Source organism: Rhododendron vialii, chromosome 9a (genome assembly GCF_030253575.1).
Source record: "Rhododendron vialii isolate Sample 1 chromosome 9a, ASM3025357v1".
Taxonomy (NCBI): domain Eukaryota; kingdom Viridiplantae; phylum Streptophyta; class Magnoliopsida; order Ericales; family Ericaceae; genus Rhododendron; species Rhododendron vialii.
The window spans coordinates 25,800,731-25,820,072 of NC_080565.1; the positions used below are offsets into that span (position 1 = coordinate 25,800,731).

General features: G+C 36.9%; 1 protein-coding gene across 2 annotated transcripts; it reads left to right on the plus strand.

Moving 5' to 3' along the window:
• The first annotated feature begins 13,085 nt into the window (after window positions 1–13,085).
• LOC131301880 (uncharacterized) lies at window positions 13,086–18,992 on the plus strand. 2 transcript variants are annotated; one of them, XM_058328375.1, is made up of 7 exons: window positions 13,086–13,349; window positions 14,715–14,975; window positions 15,151–15,206; window positions 15,327–15,405; window positions 15,495–15,633; window positions 17,239–17,352; window positions 18,534–18,992. In XM_058328375.1, exons 2-7 carry the CDS (start codon window positions 14,806–14,808, stop codon window positions 18,720–18,722), a joined length of 747 nt encoding a protein of 248 aa, XP_058184358.1. In that variant the 5' UTR covers window positions 13,086–13,349; window positions 14,715–14,805; the 3' UTR covers window positions 18,723–18,992. The 2 variants fall into 2 exon arrangements, with proteins under 2 accessions (XP_058184358.1, XP_058184356.1); XM_058328373.1 differs by lacking the exons at window positions 15,151–15,206; window positions 15,327–15,405 and having other exon boundaries at window positions 13,165–13,349.
• Window positions 18,993–19,342: the final 350 nt, after the last annotated feature.

The window sequence follows — 19,342 nt, forward strand, 5'->3', positions numbered from 1 at the left end:
AAGCCTCGGATTGAAACCCAGAGCTTTGATACCAATTTGTTGTGCCAAACACCAAATTGAGAATATAACAAATCAACAAGCGATAAACAAGAACACAAGGATATACGTGGTTCCATTCAAGCACAAAGCAAGAACGTACTCCACGGGGAAAAGAGCAAGAGGATTCACTATAAACAGGGAGAGAAACAAAGAGCCGGCTATACCCGTAACTCTACTTGAAGCACCAAACAAATATCTAAGGACAAATCTCTGGTGGAACCCAAAAGGGAGACACAAACCCTTGGTGGAACCCTAAGAGCATAAACAAAACCCTAATATCTAAGCCCTTGAACAAAAGACCATAACCCTAGGAACCCCCAAGGTCCCTATTTATAGGAAAACACAAAATAAACCTAAACCGAATAGGAAAAGAAATCCTAGTCAATTTAGGAATTCTAGTCAATTTTCAACACCACACAAATCATCCGAGTCGTTCATTAAATGTAAAATATTTTTTCAAGGGTCCCTGTAAAAAATAAACTCAATCTCATACCTATAGGTACTTCATCTAACTTTTTATTCAGATTTCCGGATAATGAAAAGTTATATGATTGGATCGAGCACCTATAGCTATCGGATTGAGATTACTTTTTACAAGGACCTTTGAAAAAGTATTTTGCATTTAATGAATGGCTCGGATGATTTGTGTGGGACCCGTGGTGAGCCCCACAATGAAATCTGTGCATAATCTGTGCACAGATTGTATGTGTGTAGACTTTCTGTTTAAAAAAAGTGACAAGACTTGACTTTCTAGAATTTTACTGTACGAAGATGTAACTATTCATACTATTGCTTGTCCGTGCCTAAGGCACTACGCACTCCAGATAGAATTGTCCGCGCCTAAGGCACTTGCTAACTAGTGGCTCAAACACTAAATCGATTCATTAGTATATAGTATGTGATCCTCTTCTTAATGACACAAAAGAGAATTGTCTGTTCTTACGGCACTTCTCAACTAAACTTTTAAGCTAGTTACAAATAACTATCAATTTGCGGGTTTTGGAATTGGAAGATTGGTGACATTTGTGCAATTACTACAAAAAATATGGACACTTACATTATATTTGCAAAGTTCCTTATCAATCTTGGATCAAATTAATGAATTTCAGCCGTTCTTTCAACTTGTGTTTGTGTGATCTCTACACTATTGTGTTTTATTAGGTAGATTTGCATGATGGACATTGCGCCTCCAGAGCTAAAGCTCAAGGAACCTTCTCTTTTTTTTATATGTTAATAATACCCATTATAAAATTCAACAAAAGTAATACAAAATTGATTATTTTCCGGCCTTCCAGTTATTTCTTCAGAAAAAAAACCTTTTATACTGTAATTGAAATTAGTTAAGTCTTACATTCCTTTCCAGTTATAATGTTCGTTAATTTGCAGGATTAGTGATATCTAAGTATGTTTTGTAAAATCTAGTAATGTTTGCTTATTGTTTTGAGATTCTCTTATTCATGAACATTTGTATATATTTTTAAAAGTAAAACTTATATATTTTTCGTAAAAATTCATTTCGAGTCTCACTTTCTATTCACACTTTAAGGCTCTGTTTGGAACTCAGGGAAAAGAAAGGAAAAGAAAGGAAAATTAAAGAATTTTCCCTCCTATTGTTTGGTTGTAGAGAAAGAGAAAAGAAAATAAAGATTTTGAGTGTAGTGAATAGTAAATTTTCTCTCCCATTTTTCTCTCATTTTCCTTCTCTTTTATTTTCCTTTCCTTTCTTTTCTTTTCCCTAAGTTCCAAACAGAGCCTAAGTTTTCAAAAAGTCAAGACGTCCCCACGAAGGATAATTTTCCTTATTCCCAACAAACAACAAAAACACACTACACCCATGGGTTTGGTATTTGAGAAAGTACTTCATCCGTTCCAATTTAATTGTTCTTTTTTAGAGTCTGTGTCATTTTTTAATTGATTATATCTTGTAATTTATAATGTTTTATGTGATTGTGAAAAACATTATATTATAGACCTAATTTAAATATATAAAACAAGATTCATATTCGATATGAAATTCATTACGAATTTAAAGTTATAACTAGTTTTTTAGATGGTTAGAATAGAACGAGGAACAATTAAATTGGAACAAATGAAGTAATAAATGCTTATTTTCAATTGGGCCGTATGTTCGAATTCTACGCCCAACATTTCAAACTTTGGAGCGTAGGTTTATCTTCTCGTTAACTTCAGTATGCTTATACAGAGTATTAAGTTAGCGTCCGGCTCCCATGCCCCAAACTAGTATTGGGGCATTATGCCCCTATTTTTTTTTTAAACCGTTGGATCTTCTCTTTGAATCTCAACCCTTGATCCATCTCTCCCTCTCTCTCTCCTTTAACCTTCTACACTGGTTAACTCATTTTGCTCCCTCTCTCTCTCTACCATACGCCTCTCTCTGTCTTCTCTTCTCAGTTCGCACGCCCCTGCACCAAATCCGAAATCCCTAACGCCATGGTCGTGCCTCTCTCCTCCTCCTGTCCTCCGCCATAGCAGTCCCTCCACACCAACTCCTCCACAGCATCTTGTCTTCTCCTCCATAGCAGTTTTCACTCAAGGTACCTCCTTTCTCCCTCTCTCTCGCCAAAACACACACACACAGTGTGGGTTGCGACCCCCCCCCCCCCCCCCTCCCCCTCTGTGGACCGAACACACACATAGTGTGGGTTGCTAGGGAAAAAGGGGGAAGATTTAGGATTTTGTGAAAATTGGGGCAGATTTAAAGTTTGTTTAAAAAGCTCTTTGATTACCCATCTTACGAGATAATTAATGTTGAACCAGGTAATTTTCTTGGGTGGGTTTGACTATAGATGGTCCTTAGTTCTGTTGTTCCATTTTACTGAATAGTAATAAAATTATTTGTACTCTTCATGGGCATCTAAATGTTCTTGTCAAATAATTTCTTTTTTGGTAAATTGTTTTCAAGTATATGTTGGGAAGAACCTCATTAGGAGCTTGTAAAGCATCACTCGTGGAGGCATTTTTGCTGTGGCCATTTTCTTTTATCTTTTATGCTAAATCGATTAAATTCATACTTAATAGCACTTAAGTGGATAACTAAATATCAATTGTTCTACCAAAGTTAGGCGAAACATACCGCTTCCGGGTACATAATATTGGCATCTCCACAAGTTTGAATTTTATAATCCAGAATCATAACTTGCTTCTAGTAGATACTAAAGGATCATATACAGTTCAGCAGAACTATGTGAACATGGATATTCATGTGGGTCAATCATTCTTTGATTACCCATTATCTTCGTTATGCTGAGGAGCAGTAGGACATCTTAATGAACAACACATAAACCTTAGGCAAAGAAAAGAGCTGATGACTGATTGCACCAACTCTGTAGCATAACGCATCTCTCCTTGTTGCCAACTCTAGTCAGTCAGCAAGTTTCAATGACCCTTACCAGTCAGCAAGTTTCCATTTGAAACAGAAATTCAGTAAGTCAATTCAAAGTTTAAAGGTCCATAATAGCCATAGGCATTTCTTAAATAGAGTATTTGTACCCTGGCGGATGAGAGTAATATATTAAGCAGAGAGAGGCTATCAAGTAAAAGAGCCACACTACTTCTTGCACGATTTTTAGTTTGGCCACCAACTGCTTTTCTTCACATCTTACCTGTTACTAAAACCAAGAGAAGTTCAACAAATAAAAAGATTCAAAATCTTTGACGAGGCAAGACTATATTATTAGTAGCTAATGCAACTCTGATGCCTCTGTCTTTTCCCTATTGATCGCTTTGATCTTTTTCTTATATAACTCTTGTAAGTATTTGGGTATAACTCTTGCAAAATAATTACTGGGAATAACTCTAGATTTTTTTTCCTGGACTGTTTTTTAGCTCTCTGTTGGAACTAAAGGAAGAGATTGGTTATTTGTTTGAGGGTAGATAACTGTGGGTATCTAGCTTGGTTGAATGTTTTTTTTTTCCTAGACAGCTCTAGTTTGGTTTTTTTTTTTTTTTCCTAGACAGCTCTAACTTAGTTGTTTTCTAGCTCTCTGTTTTTAGCTCTCTGTCTATCCCATGGCTGCTAAATGTTTTCTTAACTTAAAACAGGTCTATTATTTGAAGAGTTGAAAGAAATGGATGAAGAATGCCGTAATGAAGTTCCGAAGTACCCTTGTATTGCTACTGATTATGTAGTATTTTGGATGTAATGCAGCTGCCTTTTTGTTAATTAACATGGCTGCTGCCTTTGGATGTATATTGTGGCTCATGTAGATTGTTACTAATGATATTGTGGCTCATGTAGATTGCTGTCTTTTGTTATTTGGAATAACTAAAAACTTATGATATGTATTCAATGATATCAAGGCCCTTTCTTTGTTTTGATGAATGTTGAGAAATTTTATGCCTGCTTATTGTGAATAGAGGATATCCTTCCATTTTAGTGGCCATGTCATAAAACTAGAGGTGCTTACAATGTCAAATAACATACTTACCACGAATATAGGGTGTATATAATTAAAACTGGACATTCTTACCACAGATTTTGGAAGGAAAAAATAGTGACTGAAGGTACTTACCATGACAAAGAATATTCTTACCACGAATACAAGATGTACATAACTAAAATTGGACATTCTTACTACAGATTTTGGAAGGAAAAAATAGTGACTGAAGGTGCTTATCAAAACAAAGAACATACTTACCACGAATTCAGGATGTACATAACTAAAACTTGACATTCTTACCACAGATTTTGGAAGAAAAAAATAGTGACTCAAGGTACTTTACCATGTCAAAGAACATTCTTTTCACGAATGTAGGGTGTTCATAACTAAAAACTTGACATTCTTTCCACGAATACTGGATGTTCTTACAATTACAAATGAAAGACATTACATGAAACAAAGATTACGATTACATTTGTAAATTGCATACTACATTGCCGAGAAAGGGCACACCCACAGGCCTTATCAAGTTGTGGTTGTGAAAGCTTACAAAGTTAGCTACCACGTATTTGTTTGATTTTTGATCTAATTTGAGATGAAATAAAGCAGGACATCCAACTCTAGTTAGTGCCATCGGCTCTTTTTTTCGATCTTCTCTTTCTATATATTTAGCTTCTCGATATCTTTCTTTTGAGCAAACCCACTTTCTTGAAGTAACAATACCCTCATTGTCCTTGTGAATATTATCCTTTCGTACACTAAAGCCTTTCACTTTGACATATGCATTATAGAATTTTTCTTCATCCTCATCTGAATCGAATATCATTTCATAAACATCTTCTTCCGTTAATTCATCCAACCGATAATCGTCAAGTCCGTCATCATCACCATATCAATCATCATCGCTATGTCCGTCATCATCACTAGCATCATCATCACCATATCCATCATCATCGCTATGTCCGTCATCATCACTAGCGTCATCATTAATGTCTATCACTACATTCTTCCCTTTCAAACTGTCATCCATCTCTCTGAATCTAGTAAAATACGACCACAATCGGTGGTAAGTATTTTTATATATAATGGTAAAAAAATGCAACACATTATGGAGATAATTCTGAATTTGGTCAAATACGATCATAGTTTATGGTAAGTATTTCTATATATCGTGGTAATCAACTGATATACATTATGGTCATTTTTATCTTGACAAACCAACAACATAATTATTGACCTTTTGCTAAAATAAATAAATTATGTTCAATATCTAAAAATCATAACTAAAATAAGACTTCATTATATGGATAAACTTACTTGGTCAAATTCTTCAATTTATTGTTCTTGAAAGTTAGAGAGATTCTTCAATATTCATTTCCTGAGACAAGAATGAATATGTAGGAATATGTGTGAAAAAGTGAAAAATCAGGTGGATAAGTTTGAGGAGTTTAAGGTAAGTAGAGAGGAATTTTGTATCTTTAATGGCATAATGTGGGGTAGGTAAGCATTTATTGCACAAGTTCGAAAGTAAGTGAATCATTTTCGAAAGGTAAGTACTAGCAAAAATTGTGGTATGTACAAAAATCAGATGGCATGGTATAGATAGCCTGATTTTGTGGTAAGTATGACACTAATGACAAGTTGGTACGTATTTATATAACATAACTAATATACCATCATGAGGGTAGTTAATAAAGTAACTACCACAATAAATGCATGTGATGTTATTTAGTTTTACTTAATTTGAATTACCTTGTAATTAAAGTATAATACCTTAATGATTAATGAAACTAAATAATGTATTGAATGGGTCATTAGAGATCAATAGTTAGTAGTACTTTTACATTAGCCAATTGTATCAATCACTTATTGATTGCAACTAAAACTACTATACTTCTACTAATAACATTGATCACTATTAACCTACATTAACCAATTTATTTTAGCCAAGTATATTAATACTCAATCATCACTATATCATCACTTATTGAATATGATCAATCAATTAAGCTCTCAGTCAAATGATTCTGACTATTATAGTCGATTATAGAGATTAATTGACACCCTACCACTAATTGAATAGTCTAATGTCAATTATAATTACTAATTGTTATAATATCACGTTAAACGATTGCATACATCATTTCAAATATAATTATTTAAATATAATTAGGAGATTATTACAATTATATGGTTTATATTTATTTTTTTAAAAATTTATTATAAGAAACATATATACACAAAGTAAAAATTTAATGGAATATATTAACAACATTAATTGTAAGTTATTCAAAACAACAAATGAATAAATATTTTCTCAATAATATTTGTAAAATACTTTTTAATTAAAAATAATTTACTGAAATATATTAACAACATGAATCTAAAATCAAGGCAATTTTTTGGCTTAAATATTTAGTTTCAAAAATTTGTTATTAAAATTTTGTTTACAAATTAAATAGTATTAGATTAAATTCATATTTTCAGCCAATATTTGATAGTCTATTACACAAATGATTAAAAAAATGATAAAAAGTAGGGTGAATATGACAAAAAGTGGTGTGAACTTATAAATTTTCAATAATTAAAAAAATTATAGCAAAATGCTACATTTTTCCGCCAAAAAAATTTATTTTCCCGCCAAAAACCGGCTACCTAGAGAACAAGTTAGAGAGAGAAAGGGTAAAAACGTTGAAGTGTAGTCTTTTGTTGTGGTAAGTATCTGCATAAACTGTGATAAGTAGAGTCAGTGTTCATGGTAAGTATAGTGATGTTTTTTTCTGAAAAAAATGCTAAACCCCCATACTTTTTGGGAATGGTTTTCATCCAAAGGCTGAGATTCATCCAAAACCTGATCTAAAGGTCCAAATTAAATGGGGGCATGATGCCTCAATACCACACTGGAGCATCATAGAAAAATTGATTTAAGGTGGGCGCAAAGTCCAGTCCCGAACATCTATATTATAGAACAGAATGGTTTTTATGTATACATACAAACAATAGTACCTCTCCAGTTGTCAGATCAAATTTTCAATAAGTTATGGTCATCCAATCAACTTCTTTAATAAATTTATCCTCTCACTCCCTCTCTCTCTTTCCTTACTTCTTTGGCAATGTTTTCATTTCTAGGGACAAACATATTTTTTTTCTTAATTTAACAATGAGCCTTTTATTATCAAAACATTTTCTTTTCCATATCGTCAATCTTTAACTCTATTATTGGGATGTTGTGCATTGTCCACTCATCTGTTAGAAAACTCTATTTAATTTCTTTCTTCCATCAACTGAGGTAACAATAGAAAAATATTATAAAAACTTTACTCATACAAAAGAATAAACTTAATTTTTTTTTTTTGGTAACAAGTTGTTTCACCTATTTCTTGGACGCATGATTGAAAGTAGTAGTGCTTGATAATTTGTCTCAGTTATAGGCCTGTAGCATTCCTTTGATTTGGAGGAGGAAAAAACTCAAGTTGTGACATTCTGTTGCAAGAATTATTTTCAATGTAAAAAAAAAACAGCATTCTTTAACTTACGGGCAGTAGAGTTTTAAAACTATTCATTTTTTTTTTTTTTGGATTAGTTGTTGGTTGAACTATATTAGATACGGGTGTGATATAAGTATTGGTTGATCGTGATAGCTGTTAACAAATGGTTATGCATAAGTTAATTACAAATTTCATTTGGGTATGTGCTTGTTAGGATCGACACACACACACACGATTTACGAGTATAAACAGTAAAGAATCAACACAGAGATATACGTGGTTCCCCAAAGCCGGGTACGTCCACGGGAACGAGAGCGGCTGCTGTTCTTTATTATCACAGTATAAATTAGGGTTTACAACATAGAGTATTTATATTGACTCTATTCTAATCCTAAACTAGTATTTGGTCTGTATACCCCTATACGAACCATACCGTATAACGCCCCTGCACCCCCCAAATAACATATGAGCCATAGTTCTAACAATCTCCACCTTGGCGAATTCACTCTCGCCCCTTCAGAAGATAACCATCACTATCCAATAAGTTGGGGGGATGCCTCCATTTTCCTAGCACCGGGAGACATTAACCAAGTCCAAGCAATTCTTGGACTTGTCTGCAGTAACCGTCTTTGTCAACATATCAGCTGCATTCTCAGAAGTGTTCATCTTTTCCAGTATCAAATCTCCTGCATCAATCAACTCTCTCACCTTGTGAAACCTCACGTCGATATGCTTGGTTCGAGCATGATACACCTGATGCTTTGCCAAATAAATGGCACTCTGACTGTCACAATGCAACTGAACTCCACCTTGATCTATGCCAAGCTCCTTAACAAACCCTTTCAACCACAATGCTTCCCTAGCTGCCTCAGTCACCGCCATATACTCAGACTCAGTAGTGGATAAAGCCACTAGAGGTTGTACCATAGATCTCCAACAAATAGGCCCACCCACAAGTGTAAACACATAACCAGTTGTAGACCTTCTGTCATCCAAACCCCCAGCATAATTCGCATCCACATACCCAACAACTGAAATCTGACCCCGTTGCCTACCAAACATAACCCCGCGATCTGAAATACCTTTCAAGTATCTGAACATCCACTTGACTGCCTTCCAATGCTCTCTGCCTGGTTTGGCCATGTACTTACTGACGGTGCTAACTGCATGTGCCAAATCGGGCCTCGTACAAACCATTGCATACATTAAGTAACTCACTGCACTTGCATAAGGCACCCTTGACATATCCTCAATTTCTTCATCTGACACCGAACACTGAGCTGAAGATAATCTGAAATGACTTGCCAATGGAGTGCTGACCGGTTTGGCATTATTCATACTAAACCTCTCCAACACTTTCACCACATAATTCTTTTGAGATAACCACAACTTACCAGCTGACCTATCTCTGCGAATTTCCATCCCAAGTATCTTCCTAGCCGCTCCTAAATCCTTCATGTCAAACTCTTTACCCTATAAAGACTTCAACCTATTTACCTCAACCATACTCTTCGCAGCAATCAGCATATCATCCACATAAAGAAGCAAGAAAATATAGGAACCTTCATCAAGACTCTTAACATAAACGCAACAATCATACTCACAGCGTGTGTACCCAATCCGTATCATGAAAGAGTCAAACCTCTTGTACCATTGTCTTGGAGACTGTTTCAGCCCATAAAGGGACTTCTTCAACTTACAAACAAAATGCTCAATCTCTGGCTGCTTGAACCCCTCAGGCTGTTCCATGTATATGACTTCCTCCAAATCACCATGGAGGAATGCCGTTTTCACATTCATCTGCTCTAACTCCAGATCATAGCTAGCCACCAATACCAAGATAATCCTGATTGACGTATGCCTCACCACTGGAGAAAAGACCTCATCAAAATCAATCCCCTTCCTCTGTGAATACCCCTTTGCCACTAACCGAGCCTTGAACTTTTTCCTCTCCTTTTCTGTTGCTGCCACTTTCCGCTTGTATACCCACTTATAACCCACTGGCTTCTTTTCCTTGGGTAGTTCTTTCAACTCCCAAGTCTTATTCTTATGCAAAGACTCCATTTCCTCTACCATGGCTTCCATCCATTGGTCCCTTTCAGAACTCGTAATAGCATCCTGAAAAGTAGATGGATCCCCACTAGTAGTAGTCAATGCATAAGAAACCAAGTCATCAAACCCATACCTCACTGGTGGCTTGATAGTGCGCTTAGTTCTCCCAGCGGCCAAGCTTTGCTGCTGCTTCTGCTGCTGCTGTTGATCAAGCTGTTTATCTAGCTGAGTATCACCTATATCAAAACTCTCCAGCTCAATCTGTATGCCCTGTTGTTTGATGTTCACTTCCTCTGACTTAGAATTTTGAACCCTCTGATGTGCCTTGATCATAGAGTCCTCATCAAATACCACATCCCTACTGATCACCACCTTCTTTGTCTCTAAATCCCAAAGCTTGTACCCTTTGACCCCTTTCTCATAACCAAGAAATATACACTGTCTAGACTTCGCATCAAGCTTTGACCTCTCATCACTGGGAACATGAACATAGGCCGAACACCCAAAAATTCTCAACCCTGAGTAGTCAACCTCTTTCTCTGTCCACATCTCCTCAGCTACCTTCCCATCCAAAGCAGCACTCGGTGACCTGTTTATAACAAAGCATGCCATACTCACTGCTTCTGCCCAAAAAAACCTTCGGAAGTCCCGCATTCAATCTTAAACACCGTGCCCTTTCTGCAATGGTTCTGTTCATTCTTTCTGCCACCCCATTCTGCTGTGGTGTCTTTCGAACTGTAAAGTGTCGCTGAATCCCATGTTCCTCACAAAACTTCAGAAAAGGCCCATTCTTGAATTCTTTCTCATTATCTGTCCTGAGGCACTTAATCTTTTTCCCTATCTGGTTTTCCACTTCAGCTTTCCACACTCTGAACTTAGCAAAGACTTCAGACTTGTGCTTCATGAAGTACACCCAAACTTTCCTTGAAAAATCATCAATAAAGGTCAAGAAATACAGAGATCCTCCTTTCGAAGCTACCCTCACTGGCCCCCAAACATCTGAATGAACGTAGTCAAGAATTCCCTTCGTTCTGTGAGTTGCATTCCTAAACTGCACCTTACACTATTTTCCAAGAACACAAAACTTGCAGAAATCCAATTTACACGATTTAACCCCTTTCAGCAGATTCCTCTTATGTAGCTCTAACATCCCACGCTCTCCCATAAGTCCCAACCGCATATGCCAAAGCATAGTATCATCAGTATCGTCTGTTGTAGTGGCAGCAGCTCCACCTACAACTGTACTCCCTACCAACTTATAAATATTACCAGGAACTTTACAAGCCTTCATCATCACCATAGCACCCTTTGTTACCTTCATGACTCCACTCTCTGTTTTATACCCACAGCCATTGGAGTCTAAGGTTCCTAACGAAATTAAATTCTTTCTCAATTCTAGAACATGTCTAACATCCCCCAAAGTTCTCACAACACCATCATACATTCTGATTTTAATTGTGTCTATTCCTATGACTTTACACGATGCATCGTTACCCATAATAACATTACCACAATCCACTGACCTATATGTGTTGAACCATTCTTTGATAGGAGATATGTGAAAAGAACATGTTGAATCCATAATCCATGAATCTGCCATGTGATCTGAACTTGCTGAGACCGAAAGCATATCACCATCATCTGACTCCTGCTCCACAACGTTTGCAGAAGTTGATCCATCTTTCCTCTCCTCTGTCTTTCCCTTCTTCTTCCAGTCAGTTCCCTTACTCTTCTGCGGACAGTCTTTCTTCATGTGCCCCGGTTCATGACACCTATAACACTTGAACTCAAACGTGCCCTCGGACCTGTTCTTTGACTAATACCTCCCACGCCCCGAAACTGATTTACCCCTCTTATTCTTTCTGCCACGATCCCCGTACCCTTTAACCACCAGACCTTCACCCTGCAGCGATTCTGTTTGTTGCTTGCGTTGATTATACGCCAGAAAGGCTGCAGTGACTTCCTCCAGTTCTAGGGTTTCTTTCCCCCAAAGTAAGGTTGTAACTAGGGTTTCGAGAGAAATCGGTAGTGAACACAGTAACATCAGCGCTTGGTCTTCCTTCTCAAACTTTACGTCAATCCGTTGCAGGTCGCTCACAACCTGATTGAACGTGTTGATATGCTGAATCAGATCAGCACCCTCGCCCATCTTCAACCCAAACAGTTTCTGCTTTAGAAACAGTTTGTTCGTCAACGATTTTGACATATACCTGCCCTCCAGTTTAGTCCAAACCCCAGCCGGCGATTCATCACCCAACACGTGAAACATAACTTCGTCTGCAAGACATAGACGAATCATACTCACCGCCTTCATCTGGAGTTCTTCCCAATCGTCGTTAGACATGGCTTCTGGCTTCGCCTTCAATCCCTTGTACAAGCCCTACTGCACCAACAGATCCTTTACCCGCTGTTGCCACAATCCGAAATTCGAAGTTCCATCGAACTTCATCACATCGAATTTCGAAACAGACGAACTCGATGACATCGTTCTTCTGTGTGATCTAAAACAGCCTGTAGCTCTGATATCACTTGTTATGATCGACACACACACACACACGATTTACGAGTATAAACAGTAAAGAATCAACACAGAGATATACGTGGTTCCCCAAAGCCGGGTACGTCCACGGGAGCGAGAGCGGCTGCTGTTCTTTATTATCACAATATAAATTAGGGTTTACAACATAGAGTATTTATATTGACTCTATTCTAACCCTAAACTAGTATTTGATCTGTATCCCAAAAATACCCCTATACGAACCATACCGTATAACGCCCCCTGCACCCCCCAATAACATATGAGCCATAGTTCTAACAGTGCTCCTACTTTTTCAACGAGTGTGGTATTATTTGCTGTGAAATTATTCTTAGAAGAAATTAGTTCAATTTATACCAGTTGTCTATTTGAAGAGAATTTTAAAAAATAAATTATAAAATTTTTCATTTGGGTTTTTTAAAATTACTAGAAGGTAAGAATAATTTTTTTTTAAGTTGTAATAAAATAGTGCTGTGTCGTGTCTTTTTTTTTTTTTATCGGCGTAAAGGCACGGATAATCACTAATCCAATTATAAAAACAAAAAAAAACAGAAAACATAATAGCAGGAGTATTTGATTTTGACAAGAAATGTCATTGGAGACTTTTACGAGCTGATGCCAACCCGACACCTCGAATATGCGCACACCCTTTCCGAAGATTCGTGGCCTAAATTCGCATCTCCACCATTTTGAACTCTTCCCCACCTTCCTCAACCTTTGTCTTTCACTCCCCTCTACATATATACAAGCAATATATACATACGTGTGTTGGCACATACATAATACTATTGTATATTGCCATTTTCGCCACGTCGTCACATCCCCATTCTCCAGGTTCTCTCTCTGGAATTTCCTTTTTCCTTTTCGGATGATTCGATTTGCTGATTCCTGTTTTCGATTAATGCAAGGCTGTTATTGTGCTCAGAACCCATTTTAGATTAGTTTTGTTGATTCTTTTGGTGATTGGAATTTACGAAGAATTTGGATGTTTTGTTCTGTAAGGGGCAAGGATGGTAATCGATTTGGTCCTGAATTTTGCAAAATCTTGTTGGAATGGGCTAAGCTTTAATTGGGGTTGGATTGAAATTTGCAAATCTTAGACCAGGGGTGTGTATAATTTTCTGAACTGGTTCTGGGTATGCCAGAATTGGGTGATATGTGTGGATTCTTAACCTAGCTTTTCGACATTATTTGGTTATATTTCAAGTGCGTACATTTGAACTTGCTCAATTTACAAATGAAGGACTAAAAAGATTTTCAAAAGAAGCTTTCCAGACCGACATGCTGAGTGTCATCTTGCTGAATAGGAATTTAAGTCCACTATTTGGGGTCTGTACTTCCAATCAAACCTCAAACATGTAGAATTATCTGAATTAGGTCTGCTTTGTATGTTAAGATTGGTTGATCTTTAATGGTTTATTTATTCGAAACTTCGGAAGGACTTGTTAGCATGAGCTTGAGACTGCATATCTGTAAGTTTTAGGATTCGAGGTGCCATCTAGCTTCCCTAATACCTCGTGTCTATGATTGCTTGCCTTTGCTAACAAATCGTTGACTCTTGTACTTCTTGGTAGTTTTGTTTCTGCTTTGATGGTCTCACCGTATACGTAGGATGATTCAGTACAACCAGGGCGACTCCAAAATTTTAGTTTAGTGGTGACAGGAATAGAAGAAAACATTTAAACACAAAGTTCTATATAGAATAAACATACTATATATGGTCAAAAATTTATTGAGTCTAGTGACGTCGAGGTTTATTTTGTTTTGTTGAGTTATATATTAATATTATCTACTTGCTCACAAACTTTGTGAATTTGCATTTACTTTGGCTACATGTGAATGATTTACTGTCAACGATAGTAAAGAAAGATCAGATTATATGTTTAAAAAAAATACTAAATTTTAGTGCATTTTTTGTAACCCTAGAGGTTCGCTTGAACCCCTCAGGATATAGTGGAGCTCCCCGTGACTTCAATAGTTTCCCTACCCATGGACTATATCTGACTGAAATTGGGTATTTTTCAATCTATGGTTTGAAAATTTTCCATCGTTGCAAATGTTTTGTTGTGATATTTCTTGAGCTCTTTCTGAACATATCTTGCTAGTTTCTAGTATATAGGGGTAATTTACATGTTATGAAATCAACATTTCTTAGAAAACAATAAATTGCTGACATTTGAAGTACTTGGTATGTTACAGTGACAAAACAGCAATTTCGCTTGGCATCTCCAATTGAGACCTGCAAGCTTTTGCTGGCAATCAGTCGAATTGACTGATTGCCACATAGCTTATGTATCCCCAAAGTACATTGACCCCAAGCAAAGCCCTAAAGGGTGTGCATGGAGTGCATTTGGCTCCTCAGTCACCATTTGTGTTGGAAGAGGTAAACCAAAATGGGAACATCAATCAGCCGACATGTCAGAATTCTGCTTTGGGATCTAGTCAACATCTAATAGTGCAGTAAGTGGAAGATGATGCCCATTACTTTGATCATAAGTTTGTTAAATCTCAAATATTTTGGATCTTGTCTGTTAGTTCTGCATTGACCATTGAGCTATTTTTTGTCATGTTTTTTAGTTATGTATTGACCATTGAGCCCTATGTGACTCACAACAGTTTATAAAATTTTCATCAGGAGAGTATGGGAGCAAAGACCTTCCTGTTTGAGGCCCATCCAATGTTGTGTGAGCGGTATTACTATACAATTCTTCTAACATATGCTATATTAGTCTGGCACATATGCTTCGTAATACTTTGTATTGTGTCACAACGTTTGTTGACTAGTGTTTTTTCAAATCCTGTTTGCTTCAGGTGATAGGCACCTTGGAGAAACAATTGCTAATGTGATCACTTCACTTCCTTTTATTGCTCTTGGAATCAAAACCCCAAGGCAAGATACTGCATTAGTTGGCAATATAGATGCTAAGAAATTATGTTCTACTGTAGTGTGTCTGATTGTTTAATTTTGTGGTTATGCAGGAAGAATCTGAACTGTAAGCTTTATGCTAGTTCATTAATTGGAGTCGGAATTGCATCAAGTTTGTACCATGCTTCAAGAGGAAAACTGAGGAGGTATCTGAGATGGGCTGACTATACTATGATTGCAACATCAACAGTGGTAAGATACCATTCAGACATAGACATAGTAACAACCGAACTAAAGATATATTCTTCACTTTTTTCATCGATGTATAGGTCTTAGAAACTACTCAATGCTAATCCTTATTTCAGTAAGTACCGGAGTTGCTATTTGAGGGGGTGGGAGGATCTGCGTCCATTCTCGTTTCTTGCTTTAGTTTTCAATAGGATACTAAACTATTGATCTATATCTGCGTAGAGATGGAGAACTTATTAACATAGTATGAGCTTATTTGCGTACTGAACTCTCTCAGTATGATGTTGAATCGAAGAGTACAAGGACTACCTGTGTAAGTTATAGTCATGGAAAATTATCTCCCCCTAAATCAGTTCTTTATCGTTTAATTGAATCTTCAGTGAGTTTAATTCTTGCCTCTTTTAGAATGGTTTGGCCTTTCAATTTGCCTATATCACTCCATATTATTTAGACCTCTATATCCAAAGGAATATCACACATGTCTTGGACGTCAAGATATTTCAATGAAGACAAGAAGAAAGTTTCTAACTGTGACCATATTTAAGAAGGTCCATCTCTTAGAGCATCTGGCTTTATGTTTTCTATTTGTATATAGTCTGATAATGGAAGTATATGTCCCCCTTGCTTACACAATAAGAAAAGGTAGGGATGAGTCAATTTTGTTCCCTTCCTCTCTCTGTGGTTATGTCTTGAACCACTTCACTCCCACAAGTCCCATGTGTTTTTGAAGTATGGTGAATGTTTACTCTGGATATGACATGCGTAAAAAATGACCGTAATACCCAATGACGTTAATACACCTTGATCTTAATACACCTCTTCTTGTCTGCATTCCAAGCTGATTGATGCAGGGATAGCCTCCATGTTACTAACATGGCCATCTTGCGAATGTTATAACAATACTAGGTACGAAGTAATGTATTATGAAAATGTGTATGTTAACCTAAGTGCTGTATCAGAAAGATCAAGCTTTTGTTTCTTATGTGTAATATTGCCTGCTTAAAAGGGGTTTTGAGCGATGTATTCACCAAAATTTGCATCTGTTCCTTCTGCACTTCTTTTTCCCAATTAATACATTGTCACTTCACACACTTACAGCAACACCCACACACCCAAAAATTAAAATTAGTTATTCCCATGCAATGTGATAAAGTGGGTTCAAGCTTTCTGAAGAACCATTAAAGATGCCTGTTTCAATAATTGTGTATGTCAAGCATGGTTTCTAGTATTTGAAGATTCTAAAGATATCCTCTTAGTTCTCCCATTTCAAACCCATAACTGATTCCTATTTATCATAATCTGCACATATGGACTCATAAACTCTAATAACTTAAGGACAAGGACAAGGACAATGATAGTTACCAAAAAAAACTTAAGGACAATGACTTTCTCAAGTCTTTATGTACAGGAATAAACAGACAGCTATAGTATCTTGACGTCTCAGAAGCAGTTGACTGTTGCATCAATTGAATCGAACAGATTTCTTGATTGCATCATAGCTATATCTTCCCATATACTGAATGATTTGTGTTGTCTGGTTCCACTTGGGTCTGAGCCTTTTATTAGCTTTCTTACCCCCTTGATGCATTACTGCAATTGTTGTTCCAGTTTCTGTCAAGGGCGCTGAGGAATGAGAATCCAAAGTTGCTGATGGCAGCGTCCGCTTTGATTCTGCCAGTCCAGCCTCTTATGGTTTCAGCTCTCCATACTGGGATGATGGAGGTAGATATATCTGCACCTTTTTTTTTTGTTCAAATGATGCATTAAAATTCACTTACCCATTTTCTTTTGCCTGTGGTATGTGTTTTACTGCTTATTCTCAGAAGAGAGATGAGTTTGTTTCTTTTGAAATGTGTCTTCGTTAATATTTTACTGTGGTCTCTCCCAATTTACTAATTCTTCTTAAAGGTTCCTTGTTGGAGAACTGTAGTCTTTAATTCCATTCTAAAGAAATCCCCTACCAAAATTTAGGCCCGCAACCTCAGCCAATGCATTGGTGGGAAGACTGAAGGGCATTCAACTATATTATAACCCCTGAGTTTTATGAATCAGATGAATTGCATGGCTAAATGTGCAACTATGAACATTAACCAACATTATCCATGTGGGTTTTGACATATTTCTCATCGCTGATTAGCGACTTAATTTATATGTAGATGCTAATACTAGGCAATGTTATTGGAGATTGCATCTCTGGACTTACTCAGCTAAAAACACTAGATGTTGTTGCCCATGCAAGACTGGATTCGGTTAGAACTATATTACTCGACAGTTGTTGTCTATTGCTTAATTTTTCAACTTCCGGACTGGTAGATTTTAGATAATATCACCTGTGACATGGTGAACAACTGAAGGCATTTATTGCTGTATTAGTAGCGGAAATCATTTAGTTATGACGGACTAATCTGTGTGTTTTATGATTTGAGAGCAAGACAAAACAATGTGGGCATTGAATTTGCTACATTTACTCTCTCTTTTGTCGGATCGGCAAAAGTCAATATTGTTAGAATAGTTAGATTAACATCTTGGAGTAGGAGTTGAACTCCTGACCTCCTTTCTCTTGGAACTTAAGTGCACCCTGTGTACCTTATGATGCCGTTGGGCCAAAGGCCTCTTGGCATTTGCTATGTTCGCTTAAGAGCTAAGATCATCTTATTTTCCTCTTAATTGTGCAAAATATTGTGCCCAACCATCACAATTGACAACCCACCATTTCAACAGCTGTGCTGCCTCCATTTCTCCAACCTGTATATAAATCCATTTACCATTGTTACAGCTCTACCGGAACTTCCTATTATTCTACTTATTAGAAGTGTTGAAATTATCAAAATCAACTGCGGTGTTTTTCATCTTCACGTGGTTGGCTTATGCTCAAATTGCCTCTGATTCCTCCTTCATGCCAGGTAGCGTTTGCTAAGAGAGCATTGGAAGATCCAGAGCTAAGGACAGCACATAACGTGCACAAAATGTCATCGGTTTTAGGAGGAGCTCTTTTCATTGCCGACGATGTCTTCCCCGATACTCCATTTCTTCATGCTGCTTGGCATCTTGCTGCTGCTGTAGGTGTTGGTACTTGTAACAAGCTGCTTTAGCGCGTATATATGTATACTTCAGTACTCCATACCCAAAGGGGCTTCACCTGTTGCAAACTGTTTGCGGTTCCGGTAAATCGTTTTGAACGTCGAATGAGGTAACTAACCTTACCTAGGGTGTTCAAAGGGCATGAAACTGTGTCATTTAGTTGGAGAATGGAGTTTTTGCTGTAAACTAGTGGCAACTCTCGTTGCTTTGTAATATATTTGGGCAATACTGAAAACTGCTAGTGCTATGTTTTTACCAATAATGCATGTTTTTGTCGTAAATAGACATCTATCTTGTCCTCCAAGGTGGCCCGTGGGCATCATGGGCTCGAGTCACGGAAACCACCTCTTTGCATGTTGGGATAAGGCTACAATTTAGGGATGGCAATCTCACTTGAACCGATGGTTAACAAAAATCAAACCGATCATAACGGTTTTTAATCGATTTTTAATTTGAAGAAATTGGCCGATTCGATTTTGATTTTGATTTTATATGAGAAGAAATATGAACCATAATCTAAGTCGAAACCAAACTGCAATATAAATTCGAAATTACCTTTACACGGCTATGAAAATTTGGATGATGGATTTACTCAATGGTATATTAATTTGCAGGATATTTTAGTGTCTTT